The 15,529-nt window shown below is 37.6% G+C and overlaps 1 protein-coding gene across 1 annotated transcript in view; it reads left to right on the forward strand.

Annotated features, from left to right (window-relative positions):
* Window positions 1-15,529, forward strand: part of HEATR5A (HEAT repeat containing 5A) — a 130,717-nt gene that overhangs the window by 20,642 nt on the left and 94,546 nt on the right. Inside the window, exons 4-9 of the mRNA XM_003260726.2 lie at window positions 564-672; window positions 4,034-4,183; window positions 5,156-5,330; window positions 10,376-10,536; window positions 12,013-12,268; window positions 12,813-12,968. Coding sequence (XP_003260774.2) covers window positions 564-672; window positions 4,034-4,183; window positions 5,156-5,330; window positions 10,376-10,536; window positions 12,013-12,268; window positions 12,813-12,968 — 1,007 coding nt within the window. The remainder of the gene's footprint in view (window positions 1-563; window positions 673-4,033; window positions 4,184-5,155; window positions 5,331-10,375; window positions 10,537-12,012; window positions 12,269-12,812; window positions 12,969-15,529) is intronic.

Genomic DNA, 15,529 nt, shown 5'->3' on the forward strand with positions numbered 1-15,529 from the left:
TGTAATCTTTGGGCTGAATAATAGAGTAATCACAGATCGATACATCCTTATTATTGAAAGTATAATCATATTCACCTAAGCGTCGTGCCTTAGGATTTAACCACAGAATAGATTCTTAGAAATTTTATCCTTTCAAAGCAAAATTTAAAATAGTCACTTTTTCAACAAATGATGCCAGTATAACTGTATGTCCACATGCAAAAGAATGAATTTGGACCCTTCTATTACACCATGTATAAAAAAATTAACTCAAAATTGATCATAGATGTAAGTGTAACAGCTAAAACTATAAAACTCATAAGAAAAAACATAGGGGTAAATCTTTGTGACCTTGGCTTTGGCAGCGTTTCTTAGATACAGCACCAAAAAGCACAACTGACAAAAAATAGATGAGACTTCATCACAATTAAATATGTTTGTGTTTCAAAGCATAATACAAAGAAAGTAAAAAGACAACCAAGAGAATGGGGGAAATTTTTCAATAGTTATCCTTACATATCCTAAGATCTTTTTTTTCCTGTTTTTCCAGCTGTGACTAATTTCTAATTTTAATGTTGTTTCAGTGCTGCTGTGGTATGTTTGGGTTCCTTGTACAAGAAGTTGGGTAGAATACTGGGTAACACCTTTACTGATACAGTGGGGAATATTCTTAAAGCTATGAAGAGTGCAGAGGTAAGTAATTACAAGTTCAGCCAAAGAATGAAAAGACAGCATTTTATTGGTTTATGCTTTCCTGAGCAAATCAAAGAGCTTTACATATGACAAGCATATGTAGATAGGAATATAAATATGCCCATAAATTAATATTTCTAGGTGATGCACAATATGTACTTTGTATATTGAATCCCAGTTAGAAAAATAGTAATGCAGCAGAATTTCATGTATTCATATAAATCCAAGCGGGCGAAAACTAACGTATTCCACTTACAGTCCCATCCCTGCTCTCTCCTCTCACTCCACCTTTTCTATTTGATAGTACTTACTGGTGCCAGTGCAACTGCTTGTCACCAGGGACTACATAGTTGATAAACATTGTATACCTTATGGATAGATGAGTCACTGTACTAGCATCAGAAGGTAGTAAGGAATATAATCTGAGGGGAAAGAGTGTAGAGGATGTGTGACCAGATCCAGATGACCTTTTAATTGCCAAGGGAGTATATTTTCAACTGTATCCTCATTGAAATACTTGTGTCACTTACTCCTCTGGAACACCCTTTGTTTTTGAGACTGTCTCTTCACTTGACTTTAAGATACTAAGATACTGTAATCTCTTGCCAACTGTGGTTTTACTGGTTTTGAAATGAATGCATTTATATGTTTGTTTAGCAAAAGGTTTAAATCCGTGGTCCCTAATATGTAAGGACAACTTAGCACCTTTAAATATAAAAACATGGACATGGTAGTTCGCACCTGTAATCTCAGCTACTTGAGGGGCTGAGACGGGAGGATCACTTAAAGCCAGGAGTTTGAGACCACCTGGGCAACATTGGAAGACGCTGTCTCTGCAAAAACATAAATTAGTTGGGGTATGGTGGTGAACACCTGTAGTTCTAGCCCCTCGGAAGACTGAGGCAGGAGGATCACTTGAGCCCAGGAGTTCAAGGCTGTAGTGAGCTATGGTCATGCCACTGGAGTCCATCCTGGATGACAGAGCAAGACACTGTCCCTTTTTTTTTTTTTTTTTTTTTTTTTTTTTTTTTTTTGAGACGGAGTCTAACTGTGTCGCACAGGCTTGAGTGCAATGGCGTGGCATGATCTCAACTCACTACAACCTCCGCCTCCTGGGCTCCAGCAATTCTCCTGCCTCGGCCTCCTGAGTAGCTGGGATTACAGGTGCATGCCACCACACCCAGCTAATTTTTTGTATTTTTAGTAGAGACGGGGTTTCACCGTGTTCACCAGGCTATTCTTGAACTCCTGACCTCAAATGATCCAGCTGCCTTGGCCTCCCAAAGTGCTAGGATTACAGGCATGAGCCACCATGCCCGGCTCAAGACTGTGTCTCTTAAAAAATAGTTATTTAAAAAAAAAAATCTAAAAACATCAAACTGGTTACTCTTGTTACTTTATTTACAAAAATAATCTAGAGAACAGCTCTGAAGTAATTTATAGAAATGTTGGACAGTCACACACACATTTTTTAAAAATGTAACAAGGCAAAACATGGGAAAATTCCAATAAAAAATAGGTTAAATTTTAAGAAGGATATAGCTGATTCAAGAACTTTAAGAAGTGAAGACTCAACGTAAAACTGATGAGAAAACTTGCTCATCAGATCACTTCTCAGCAATAGTTTCCCAAAAGATTGAAGAAAATGATTAAGGAGAACAGATTTTTTTTTAACACCTGTAAGTCTGTTTTTATTTAAAATCAGATATCTGTAAGAAATTTTATTTACTGAAATACAGTCATTTTAAACTTTCTTCCTCCTAATTCCACTGGTTAAGCTATAACACTTTTTAGGCCCCTTGGTTAATAGAGGATTACTCTATAGTTATGAAAATGTTGTAAGTTACTGATAAGTATTTTGTTTCTCCCCTATTTTTAAAAAATTTTTTAACTAACATCCTTGAGCCATATTCCCTACTTTTGATCTTTGATTTAGTTGATCAGATATCACAACATTTCAGAGATGTCCACACTCACCAGTGATACCCAACATTTGGAACTGGAATAAAAGAAAAGTTCTGAAGTTGCTCGTTAGCACCATTTTATTATGTTCACCTATGACTTTTAAGTGCCTTTAAACAAAGATAAATTAACAATATTACTATGAAATGATTCTTGATGCTGATCTTTGTCTTCCTCCAACTCCAACTTATCTACCTTCAGTGGCCCAACTTCCTGGGATATAGATATGATTTGAGGCATTTAGTGAAACATTAATAAAATAAGCGGCTACTATTTCTTTTTCTTTTTTTTTTTTTTAAAGACAGGGTCTGGCTCTGTCACCCAGGCTGGAGTTCAGTGGTGCAGTCTGTACTCACTGTACCCTCTACCTCCGACTGTACCCTCTGCCTCCCACTGCACCCTCTGCTTGCCAGGCTCAAGCCACCCTCCCACCTCAGCCTCTCAAGTAGCTGAGGCTAGAGGTATGCAGTACCACGCTCCCACCTCAGTCTCCTGAGTAGCTGGTACTAGAGATGTGCACTAACAGGCCTGGCTAAAATTTGTATTTTTTGTAGAGTTAAGGTTTCACCATGTTGCCCAGGCTGGTCTCGAAGTCCTGAGCTCAAGCAATCAGCCCACCTTGGCCTCCCAAAGTGCTGAGATTACAGATGTGAGCCACCGCGCCCAGCCAAGCAGCTACTATCTCTTGGCTGTTTACTGTGTGCCAGGCACTGTGGTGAATGTTTACCCATGAGGTTCATCTTATCCTCATTTTATAGATGGGGAAATAAGTAAGAACAATTTAAAGTCACAGAGTTACTACGGGTCACAGAGAAGTTCAAACCCAGGTTTTTTCAGTTCTAAAGCCAAGACTTTTAAACTGTGAGTTAAGCTATTCCAACCAATAAATAATAACAAAGTATAGCTACCAAATCTATTGAACGTTTGTTGTATGTCTGGGCTTGTTGTAAGCACTTTTTGTGTATGACTTATTTATTCCTTACAACAGCCTATGAGGGATACTATTACCTCTGCTTTTTAGATGAAGGAACAGATTCACCCAAGGTCCTATCTAGTAAATGGCAGACCCTGCATTTTTAATAGGTTAGCTTAGACTATAGCAACTATTTATTGAATGCTTAATGGCATGCAAGCTTTGTGCTAGGCACTTTTCATGTAATTTTGTTTAATCTTCACATCAACCCTGTGAAATTTGTATCATGTTGAAATTCAGTGTATACAAGTAACTTTTCAAATAATATTTCATAAAATAGTAACTTGTTTCTTGATGTCAGAATGGGTTGGTTAGTATGTACAGAAGTCTTGGTATTTCTTCAGTATGAGAGACAGATATCAATGTTTAATCCTGTTCTTTGCAGTTCAATTATTTTTCCTATTTAATTTTTTTTCTTTTTGGTAGTCTCAAGGCCGATATGAGATTATGCTAAGTCTGCAAAATATATTGAGTGGACTAGGAGCTGCCGCTGCACCTTGTCACAGGGATGTTTATAAAGCTGCTAGATCCTGCTTAACAGATAGATCCATGGCTGTTCGTTGTGCTGCTGCAAAGGTAAAATGATCTAATAAGCAGACTTTAAAAATTAATATAAAGAAAAGTAAATCAGATTCTTTGTTAAAGCATTAGTAAAAGCTACATGATCTTGGTAGTCAGCTAGGACTATCTCATTTTAACATATGAGGAAACTGAGGCCCAGAGTTATATGAATTTCCCAAGGTTCAAAGAGTTAGCAACACATTGTCAGAGGGTAGGAAGTCCAGGTTTCCAGAATCTTAAGTATTCATTCTACTCTACTATGTTTTCTCCCTAATTGTGTAAATTAAAATTTACATGTGAGGTATATGTTGTTTCAAAGTGATTTTTTGTTTTATTTTTAATTTATAGCTTCTTAACATAGTTGGTAAGAGAATACAGTAAAGTTTTTTTTTGTTTCTTTTTTTCCAAGACTCTTTCGCCCAGGCTGGAGTGCAGTGGTGCAGTCGCGGCTCGCTGCAAGCTCTGCCTCCCGGGTTCACGCCATTCTCCTCCCTCAGCCTCCCGAGTAGCCAGGACTACAGGTGCCCGCCACCATGCCCAGCTAATTTTTTTTTGTATTTTTAGTAGAGACGGGGTTTCACCGTGTTAGCCAGGATGGTCTCTATCTCCTGAACTCGTGATCCGCCCGCCTCGGCCTCCCAAAGTGCTGGGATTACAGGTGTGAGCCACTGTGCCCGGCCAGAGTTTTTTTAATGTTGGAATTATTCTCCCAGTTGTTCATAGCTAATAGATTGATTCTAAAGGCATTTTTCATAACCTGTGAAGTTAGAAATGGGTTCTCCTCCCACCTTTTGTAGGTTCATTCTCTTCTATAATATAATCTTTATGACTTTTAATACGTATTCACTTATTATTCCTGTAATCATAATAGATACTTTGAATTTGTATATTATTTGTTATACCCTGATAGTTTCTGTAACTTACATAGCTCTGAACCTGACATTTGTATTTTATTTTTCATTAATTTCTCTTTGTCCAATTGAATAGTGTCTCCTTGAACTTCAGAATGAAGCCATCTTTATGTGGAGTACGGACCTGGACAGTGTGGCCACACTGTGTTTTAAGTCCTTTGAAGGTTCCAATTATGATGTGCGGATTTCTGTTTCAAAGTTACTAGGCACAATATTAGCTAAAGCGATAATTTCTCAACATCCAGGAACAGGTAAATACATGTAATTATTTTCAAAATATCTTCTGTAATTTTTTCCCCAGTTGATAATAAACAAATATATGTAGTGTTATTGCTACCCATTATAAATCAGTTTCAGGCCAGGCATGGTGGCTCACGCCTGTAATCCCAGCACTTTGGGAGGCCAAGGTGGGTGGATCACCTGAGGTCACGAGTTTGAGACCAGTCGGCCAACATGGTGAGACCCGTCTACACTAAAAATACAAAAATTAGCCGGGTGTGGTGGCACACGCCTGTAATCCCACCTACTTGGGATTACAAGAATCACTTGAACCCAGGAGGCCGAGGTTGCAGTGAGCTGAGATTGCGCCACTGCACTCCAGCCTGGACAAGAAGGCGAGACTTCATCTCCAAAAAAAAAAAATCAATTTCAATTCATAAACATTGCTGTAGGTCCTGAGATTTCATTTGCAAACAATTCAGTAAAAATTTGAGGAAAATTTACAAGAACTCTTGAAGTGTGGTGTACTTTATTCAATCATTGTCTTCCTTTTACATTATGGCTTTTTTGTGTGTGTGACAGGGTCTGCTGTCACCCAGTCTGGAGAGCAATGGTGCCATCTCAGCTCACTGAAACCTCTACCTCCTGGTCTCAAGTGATCGTCCCACCTCAGCCTCCTGAGTAGGCAGGACCACAGGCTTGCACTGCCATCCCTGGCTAATTTTTTATATTTTTTGTAGAGATGGGATTTCACCATGTTAGCTATGCTGGTCTCGAATCCTGAGCTCAGGTGATCTGCCTTCCTTGGCCTCCCAAAGTGCTGGGATTACAGGCATGAGCCACCACCCCCCAGCCATGGCCTTATTTTTATTTTTTATTTTTTTTTAAGTAATTGTGAAGTGTTATCCAATAAACGATATGATCTAAATACTGAATTTTCTTTTTTTAAAGCAGCATGCATCTGACTACATATATTTGGCTTGCCATATTTTAGATTGGTACAACGGAGCATATAATGTAGATAATTCTAGATACTTGAAGTTTATTGTGTTTGGACAGTTTTGCTTTGTCTTAGTGATTTCGTTGTTGTTGTTTTTGGAAACAGAGTCTCACTCTGCCACCCAGGGTGGAGCAGTAGTGCAATCACAGCTTACTACTTTCTCTACCCCAACCCCAGAATTAGCCATTTCTCTAAGGAGTTCTGCTTTTGAATCTTTTGAATAGTCAAATAGAATAGATATTGAGTGTGAAAGAGAAGTCCAGGGTGACTTTATGAATTTTGGGCTCAAAACCTGGAAGTACAGAGTTGTCATCAAAACCTGGAAGTACAGATAGGAGCAAGTGTGCAAGTAGAGCAGGCTGTGTATGTGTCAGGGAGGAGGATCAAGCACTGAGTTTGAAACAATTTGGAACATTAAATAGACATCAAAATAGGGATATCAAATAGACGGATATGAGAGTCTGGTGTCCAGGAGAGAAGACCGGACATCAAATTCATAAATTTTAGGAATAAATAAATTTATTTATTTTAGGAATAAATTAATAGTGATTATTCAGGAATCTCTAATATAGAGATGGAATTTAAGCTATGAGATTGGATAAGATCACAAGACAGTGAGTATACATAGAGAAGAGCAGACCAGGTACTAGGTCATGAGTTTTCTGTCGGAGAACACAAGGAACCATTGAAGAAGAAAAAACAAATTTCCAGTGAGAAGGCAGGAAAGAAAGCCAAGAGAGCATGTCTTGTGGTCTTATCCAATTTCAGGCCATCTTAAAGTATTGCCAGATACATTGCATCATAATTATAAATGATAATTTTACAGTGGAAAAATGTGGCAGACTTACATTGTGCACATGTTCAAAGCTAGTATCATCTGTGTAGGGACAGACTGACACCACACCTGGCAGTGCTTTTTGATGTTATGCATTGAACAGGATATAACACACTTACGTAGTTCTCTGTCAAAAATTTGGAGGAAATACCAGACAAACTCATATCAAGGGCCATTCTATAAAACAACTGGCCATAAGTGTATTCTTCAGAAGTGAGAAAGTAATGAGGAAAATGTGAGGAATCCAGGTAGATGCAGTCATGCGTAGCTTAGTAATAGGGACACATTCTGAGAAATGCATCATGAAGTGATTTTGTCATTGTGGGAACATCATAGAGTGAACTTACACAAATCTAGATGATATAGCCTACTGCACACTAGGCTATATGGTATAGACTATTGCTCTTAGACTACACACCTCTACAGCATGTTACTATACTGAATACTGAGAAAACTAATACAATGGTATTTGTGTATCTAAACATGTCTAAATATAGAAAAGGAACAGTATAAATATGATATAAAAGATAATAAATGGTACACACCTATACAGCACTGACCATGACTGGAACTTAAGGACTGGAAGTTGTTCTGGGTGAATCAGTGAGTGGTGAGTGAATGTGAAAGCCTAGGATATTACTGTATACTACTGTAGATGTTACAAACACTGTACAGTTAGGCTATGCTAAATTTAAAAAATGTATATTTTTCTTTACTAATAAATTAGCCTTTGTTTATAAGTTTTTTACTTTATAAACTTTTTAATTTTTAAAATTTTTGATTCCTTTGAATATTTTTATAATAACATTTAGGGGCCAGGTGCAGTGGCTCATGCTTGTCATCCCAGCATTTTGGGAGGCCAAGGCGGGTGGATTGCTTGAAGTCAGGAGTTCAAGACCAGCCTGGCCAAGATGGGGAAACCCTGTTTGTCTACTAAAAATGCAAAAATTAGCAGGGCGTGGTGGCATGTGCCTGTAGTTTCAGCTGCTTGGGAGGCTGAGGCATGAGAATCACTTGAACCCTTTAACATGGGAGGCAGAGGTTTCAGTGAGTTGAGATCTTGCCACTGCTCTAGAAATAATAGTAACATTTAGCTTAAAACACAGATACATTGTACAGCTGTACAAAAATATTTTCTTTATATCCTTGTATCCTTGTTCTATAAGCTTTTTTCTATTAAAAAAATTTTTTTTTAACTTTTAAACACACACATTAGCCCAGGCCTACACAGAGTCAGAACCATCAATCTCACTGTCTTTCACCTTAATATCTTGTCCCACTGGATGGTCGTCAAGGGCAGTGACACACACACATGGAGCTGTTATCTCCTGTAATAGTGATGCCTTCTTCTGGAATACTTCCTAAAGGGCCTACCTGAAGCTGTTTTGCAGTTAACTTTTTATAAATAAGAGTATACTTTAAAATAACAGTAAAAAGTATAATAAATACATAAACCAGTAACAGTTGTTTATTATCGAGTATTACGTACTTTACATAATTACATGGTCTTTACTTTTACACGACTGGCAGTGTAGTAGGGTTGTTTACATGAACATCACCACAGACACATGAGTAATGTGTTGGAATGTCACGAGGCAATAGGAATTTTTCAGCTCCATTATAATCTTACAGGACCACCGTCATATATGTGATCGCTGTCATTGAACAAAATGTCCTTATGTGGTATGTGACTGTGTATGAAAGTTTATTATACTAACAGCTTTTTTCTAATTTTGGGTTTTTCTAATAAAAAGTTTAAAATATATATTTATGTATATCCAGATTCCATTTACTCCACTTTAACCACCTTGATCCAAGTCACTATCATCTCTTGCTTACATTAATAAATCACTCCTAATGATTTTCCCTGCTTCTATCTTTACTCCCCTCTATAATCTTCTCTCAACACAGCAGCAGCATGACAGATTATATCACTCATCTGCTCACGGTCCTCCACTGGCATCTCATTTCAGTCACAGCCTTATTATAATGACCTACAAGGTCCTATATCTTCTGCCTGCTCCCCATCCTTACACTCTGACCTGTCTCCTACATACCCCCTCCACTGCTCCATCCATATTGCTCTGTATAAACTCACCTGGCATCATATAAAGGCCTTTTTGTCATAGCCATTTCCTCTGCCTAGAACACTTTTTCTCCAGATACCCTCATGACTAATTTCTTCCCTACATTCAAACTGTGTTAAAATGTCACCGTTTCAATGAATCTTACCCCAATACCCTATTTAAAGTCACAAACTACACTTCACTCTACCCCCATATTCCTGACCTCATTTTGCTCTGTTTTCTGCATAGTTTTTAATCACTGTTTAATACACATAGTCATTTATTACATTTATTGCTGTCATCTTCTTAGAATTTATGATCCACAGAACATGGATTTTGCACTATTCAATAATGTTTCTTCCCCAAATGCCAAGTTAGATTTTCATTTGTCTCAGATGGTTTTCTTTAGGCTAGGGAGGAGGTTTTTTTGTTCACAACTGTAACAAAAGTTTATTTCTGTACTCTTGTAGAGGGTCAGAGCTTGTGACCATTAATTTTCAAGGGAGAAATGGTTTCTTCTTTTTTTTAGGGAGATAATATTATCTAGTCACAGGGAGAAACCCAGCTGTGTCAAACTGAAGTCAATCTTAAACATTCCTGCCTTAATTAATCTCTTAGTTATTGTAGGCTAAGAGCCAACTGAGTAGTTTTAATGAATTTAGCTTTGATTTCTTCAGAGACTGAAGGAATAGCAAAAGTTTTATTGCCAATAGAGAATTTTAAAAAATAGGACATTTACATTATATAAATTTCTTTGAGAGTTGTACAGCATTTGGAAAAATAAAATTATGATTTTGGCATTTTCCATGTTTCAAAAGAATTTTCAAAGCATTGTACAGCATTTTCATTTGTGGAGGACTAGGGCAGTCCTATTTATATTTTTCCCCTGTTTTAGAAGACAGCCTTTTAACTTCTTTGAGGAAAGGAAGCAATAGATCATGATCTTAGTCATAGTCTTTAAGATGTTTTTGACATGCACTTCAGGGTCCATTCTGATTTGACCTCTGACCCCTTGTGTGACTTTGTGTATTACTGTGTAGACTGTTCTGTAAATTTTGCATTTTGTTTGAATTTTTAGTTTATTTTTGTTTCTATTAACATGCTTTTTGCAAATCAAGAACTTGCATTAAAATTTAGTCTGTAAAATATGAATCACAGTTTTGTTCTTTGTCATAGCAGCCTCACGTCAAAGCATTCGCAGAGTATCTTTGGAGGAAGTTCTGGAATTACTAGGAACAGGGTTTCTACGTGGGAGTTCAGGATTCCTTCGAGCCAGTGGAGATATGCTGAAAGGAACCAGTTCAGTCAGTAGGGATGTTCGAGTTGGAGTTACTCAGGTTGGAATCACAAATCAGTGTCTAAATCTAACTCTTACTGGCCTGTAATGAAAGTTTTAGTATCTGACTCCACAGAAGTGGTACTATGCAAGGTCAACACTTATGCTCTCATATCTATAAATAGATATAAATGGTAAGGCCAAAACATTTTTTATAAACTAGGTTGCAAGTAAGAGAACCTTATTACCTATAATGTGTTTTGCGTTCCTAATAGTGGAACATTTTAATTTTCTTTGAAACACAAACATTTTTTGTTTCTAGCTGTTGTGCTTTCATTTATCTTGTGGTTTAACGTGTTTTCCATTGTATTTGTGTTTGCTCATACAGTTCAGATTTAAGCTATTAGGTACATAATTGTTTAGCATAGGTGAAATAACCAATTTTTGTGGCTTTAACCCTCAAGGAGTACAGCATGTAGTTTACTTCAGTGCTTAAATTTTTGATCCTAAACAAATTTTAAGAGGTAAACTCTTGGAAGAGTTATCTTACAATAAAACAAAGAAATATCTGCCTTCTTTCCTTGGATTATCTTTTTTTTCTAAACACTGTTATCATTCAAAGTAAACTTGTATTTTTGAAAAATTCACATATATTGTCATTGTTTTATACTGTATATAGTCTCCACGAAAATATGAGCTTGCCAGTATAATTGTAATTAAACTGCGTGTTTCTAAGGAACAGATTACTTAAAACTACTTTATGGAGTAAGACAAACCATTAATGTTCATGAAAATAAAGAACTAAATTTCCTTAGAGTTATAATGTTGGAGTTAATTCTTATAATGTTGGAGTTAATTCTTATAATGTGTTTGTATGTTTAAATTGAGATTTCTTGTTCAGAATGTTAAATCTCTCAGCCGTTGTTCACAGAAACCACAGATACATTTTACATGTTAGCTGGGTATGCTGACTATCCTGAAACTGCAGTCTGACCAAAATAAAACAGGGGGGTAACAAATGAAGTCTTGATTGAAAGACTATGCACTTCAGGCCAGGCACGGTGGCTCATGCCTGTAATCCCAGCACTTTGGGAGGCCGAGGCGGGTGGATCACGAAGTCAGGAGATCGAGACCATCCTGGGTAACACAGTGAAACCCCGTCTCTACTAAAAATACAAAAAAAAATTAGCCAGGCTTGGTGGCGGGCTGGCACCTGTAGTCCCAGCTACTCGAGAGGTAGGAGAATGGCGTGAACCCAGGAGGTGGAGCTTGCAGTGAGCAGGGATTGCGCCACTGCATTCCAGCCTGGGCGACAGAGCGAGACTCCGTCTCAAAAAAAAAAAAAAAAATGCACTTCACTTCTGGCTTAAACAAAAACAAAATGGTGCTATGTTTATATATTTCAAGTGGCATAAATTAGGAAAGAATACAATTTATAGGGAATAAGAAAAATATTAATAAATGCTACATGTTTTGTGGGGGGGGATACAGAATTGAAACAATTTAATATTGAAAATAAAACTCTTTTCCTTTTTAGGCTTATGTGGTATTTGTTTCAACACTAGGAGGAGCTTGGCTAGAGAAAAATTTTGCTGCCTTTTTTTCTCATATCCTAAGCCTTGTGTCACAGTCACACCCTAAAGCCACCCAAACTCAGATTGATGCTGTCTGCTGTCGCCGTTGTGTTTCATTTATTCTTCGAACTACTATAGGTGGTCTTCTTGGAGAAAAGGCTCAACTTGCTGCTGTAAAGGATATTTGCCAGGCCATCTGGAAGCTAAAGAAAGTTATGGGTATGGATCTCTACTAAGACAGTTTGTTTAACAGTGCTAATGGAATTGTCCCTTTGGGAAAGCTAGACTGATATATAATACTATATTAATACAGAAACCTTGAAGGCTGATAGAAGTTCCTCAGAATTCATGTTGTACTTCCTATAGAATTTAAGATAAATTATTTTTGAAACAGTCTATCTCAGTTCCTGTACCATCTTAAGTCTACTCTGCTTAGCTCAAATAGCAGTAATGTTGGATATTAAATATCAATAATGTTGAAATCATTTTTAGTTTCCCATGAGTTCTCTGTCTCAGTGCCACTTGCTAAGGGAGTAATAAGGGATCTCTGATTGGAATGCATGAACTAAATTGGTTATAGTAATTCATTTCTTTCTTTATTGATGCAAGTCCCCATTTAAGCATTTTAGTTATTGCCTCAAGTATTTCATATAGATCAAGTGTATGTATTAATTTTTGCCATTATACCTTTTTACTCTTCACACCCTTTTCAATATATTTTAATACAGTGGTGATGCATAGTTAATTCTTGCATTTCTATCAGATGCCGTAATGAGTGATGGTAATTTGGAAACCCGGCTTGGTTCCACAGATGTAGCCGCTAGTCAACATATGCTGGTTTGTGCTTTACAAGAACTTGGAAATCTCATACACAATCTTGGCACCACAGCGGCACCTTTGCTACAGGATTCAAGTACAGGTTTGCGACTCATTGGAATACCTTGTTTTCCCTTGTACACTAGATAACTTTGTTCCAAGGAAGGAAATCTTCATATACCTTACTTATAGATTCCATTATAGATTTATGAGAAATGTTTTATGAAAAATTTATAATCAGGATTATTAAAAAGATGTATATTGTTTAGTTTTTTCTTTACTAATTAAAGAGTGTTCTCTAAGTCTCCGCCCCACTCCCCATTTAGAGACTTACAACATGGAAAAACTTATAGAGAAGTAAACTTGAACTTTCTCTGCATCTGCAGTGAAAACATTAGTACAGTACAAGTAATTCAGTTCCTCAAAGGTCTTTAAAGCAGTATTTTCTTTCTTTTTTTTTTTTAAGTATTTAATCAGCTTTATTCAGATATAATTCATGGCTAGGTGCAGTGGCTCATGCGTATAATCCCAGCACTTTGGGAGGCTGAGGCAGACACATCACTTGAGGTCAGGAGTTCAAGACCAGCCTGGCCAACATGGCAAAACCCTGTCTCTACTAAAAATAGAAAAATTAGCCAGTCACGGTGGCGCATGCCTGTAATCCCAGCTACTCAGGAGGCTGAGGCACGAGAATCGCTTGAGCCCCAGACGTGGAAGTTGCAGTGAGCCAAGATAACGCCACTGCACTCCAGCCTGGGCAGCAAGAGACTTTGTCTCAAAAAACAAAAAAAGATATAAATCACTTACCACGAAGTTTACGCTTATAAGGTATGCAATTCAGGGGTTTTGAGTATATTTGCTATACTGTACAGTCACTACCACTGTCTAATTCCAGAGTCTTTTCATTACCCCAGGAAGAAGTCCATTAGTTGTCATTTCCATTTCCCTTTCCCGCAGCCCCTGACGACCATGAATTTACTTTCTGTCTCTACGAATCCACCTATTCTGGATATTTCATGTTAAAAAAAATAATTCAATATATGGTCATAACTGACTTGCTTCTTTTTAAAAAATCACTTTTAAAAGTCATTTTTTAGGCCTGGCATGGCGGCTCACACCTGTAATCCCAGCACTTTAGGAGACCAAAATGGGAGAATTGCTTGAGCCGAGTTCAAGACCAGCCTGGGTAACGTAGTGAGAACTCCTCTCTACTAAAAATTTTTAAAAACTTAGCCAGGCATGGTGGTGTGCACCTGTAGTAGTCCTAGTTCTTTGGGAGGCTGAGCCAGGAGCATCACTTATGCCTAGGAGATTGAGGCTACAGTGAGCTATTATCATGCCACTGCATTCCATCCTGGGTGACAGAGTGAGACCCTGTTTCAAAAAATATATCGTTATGGTTTTTATCCTTTGTGGTACACATTTCTTTCTGAAAAACTTTACATTATATTTGTGTTTATAAGCTATTTAGATCTGGGACACTTAAATAGCATTTGACATGAAACTTACATGTTCCATGAAAGTTTGTTGAATCATAGCAAATAATACCCTTTCTTTTATTGATGGTGGCAATTACTTCACTGTCTTTGTAGTTAGTTGGTTAGTAGCCCACTGAGGACTTAGTGAAGCCTTGATTTTAACATTTTATTCTTATAAGAGCAACATGGTGGATAGAAAGTATATTAATTATGTAGGCCGGGCATGGTGGCTCACGCCTGTAATCCAGCACTTTGGGAAGGTGAGGTGAGTGGATCACCTGAGGTCAGGAGTTCAAGACCAACCTAGCCAACATGGTGAAACCTCGTCTCTACTAAAAATACAAAAATTAGCCAGGTGTAGTGGCACGCACTTGTGATCCCAGCTGCTCAGGAGGCTGAGGCGAGAGAATCACTTAAACCCGGAAGGCGAAGGTAGCAGTGAACCAAGATTGCACCACTGCATTCCAGCCTGGGTGACAGAGCAAGACGCCATCTCAAAAAAAGAAAAAAAAGATATATTAATTATGTAGATAAATGTACTAGAAGGATTAAAAAATAAAAAGAGGATGGGGCAGGGTGTGACTTTTTTTTTTTTTTTCAAGGTAGGGTCTCAGTCTGTCACCCAGGTTGGAGTACAGTGGTGCAGTCTCGGCTCACTGCAAGTCCCGCCTCCCCGGCTCAAGTGATCCTCCCACCTCAGCCTCCCTAGTAGCTGGGACAGCAGGCATGCATCACCATGCCTGGCTAATTTTTTGCATTTTTGGTAGAGACAGGGTTTTGTCATGTTGCTCAGACTGGTCTCAAACTCCTGAGCTCAGGCTGTCCACCTGCCTTGGCCTCCCAAAGTGCTGGGATTATAGGCGTGAGCCACCACAACTGGCCAGGGTGTGACATTTCTTTTCAAGGTGTTATTTGTTGATAATTTTTAATTTTTAGTACCAAATTAATAATCGATCTGAAGCTAAATAAGAGATTGGCTTATTTAGGAAATAAAGTTTTTCTTTTGTCTACGGACTTAATTTAGGACAACTTTCATGAGATATATTAGTAGAAGTAATTCTTAGGTTAGAAAATTATTTTGAATAGGAATGGTGAGAAGGGAGAAAAATGAGGTTAAAAGAAAAAAATTATTTGTAATTATGTATTTTTCTATTATAATTTGGCTTTTGATAAAAATATATTTTAC

Source organism: Nomascus leucogenys, chromosome 22a, assembly GCF_006542625.1.
Source record: "Nomascus leucogenys isolate Asia chromosome 22a, Asia_NLE_v1, whole genome shotgun sequence".
Lineage (NCBI taxonomy): Eukaryota > Metazoa > Chordata > Mammalia > Primates > Hylobatidae > Nomascus > Nomascus leucogenys.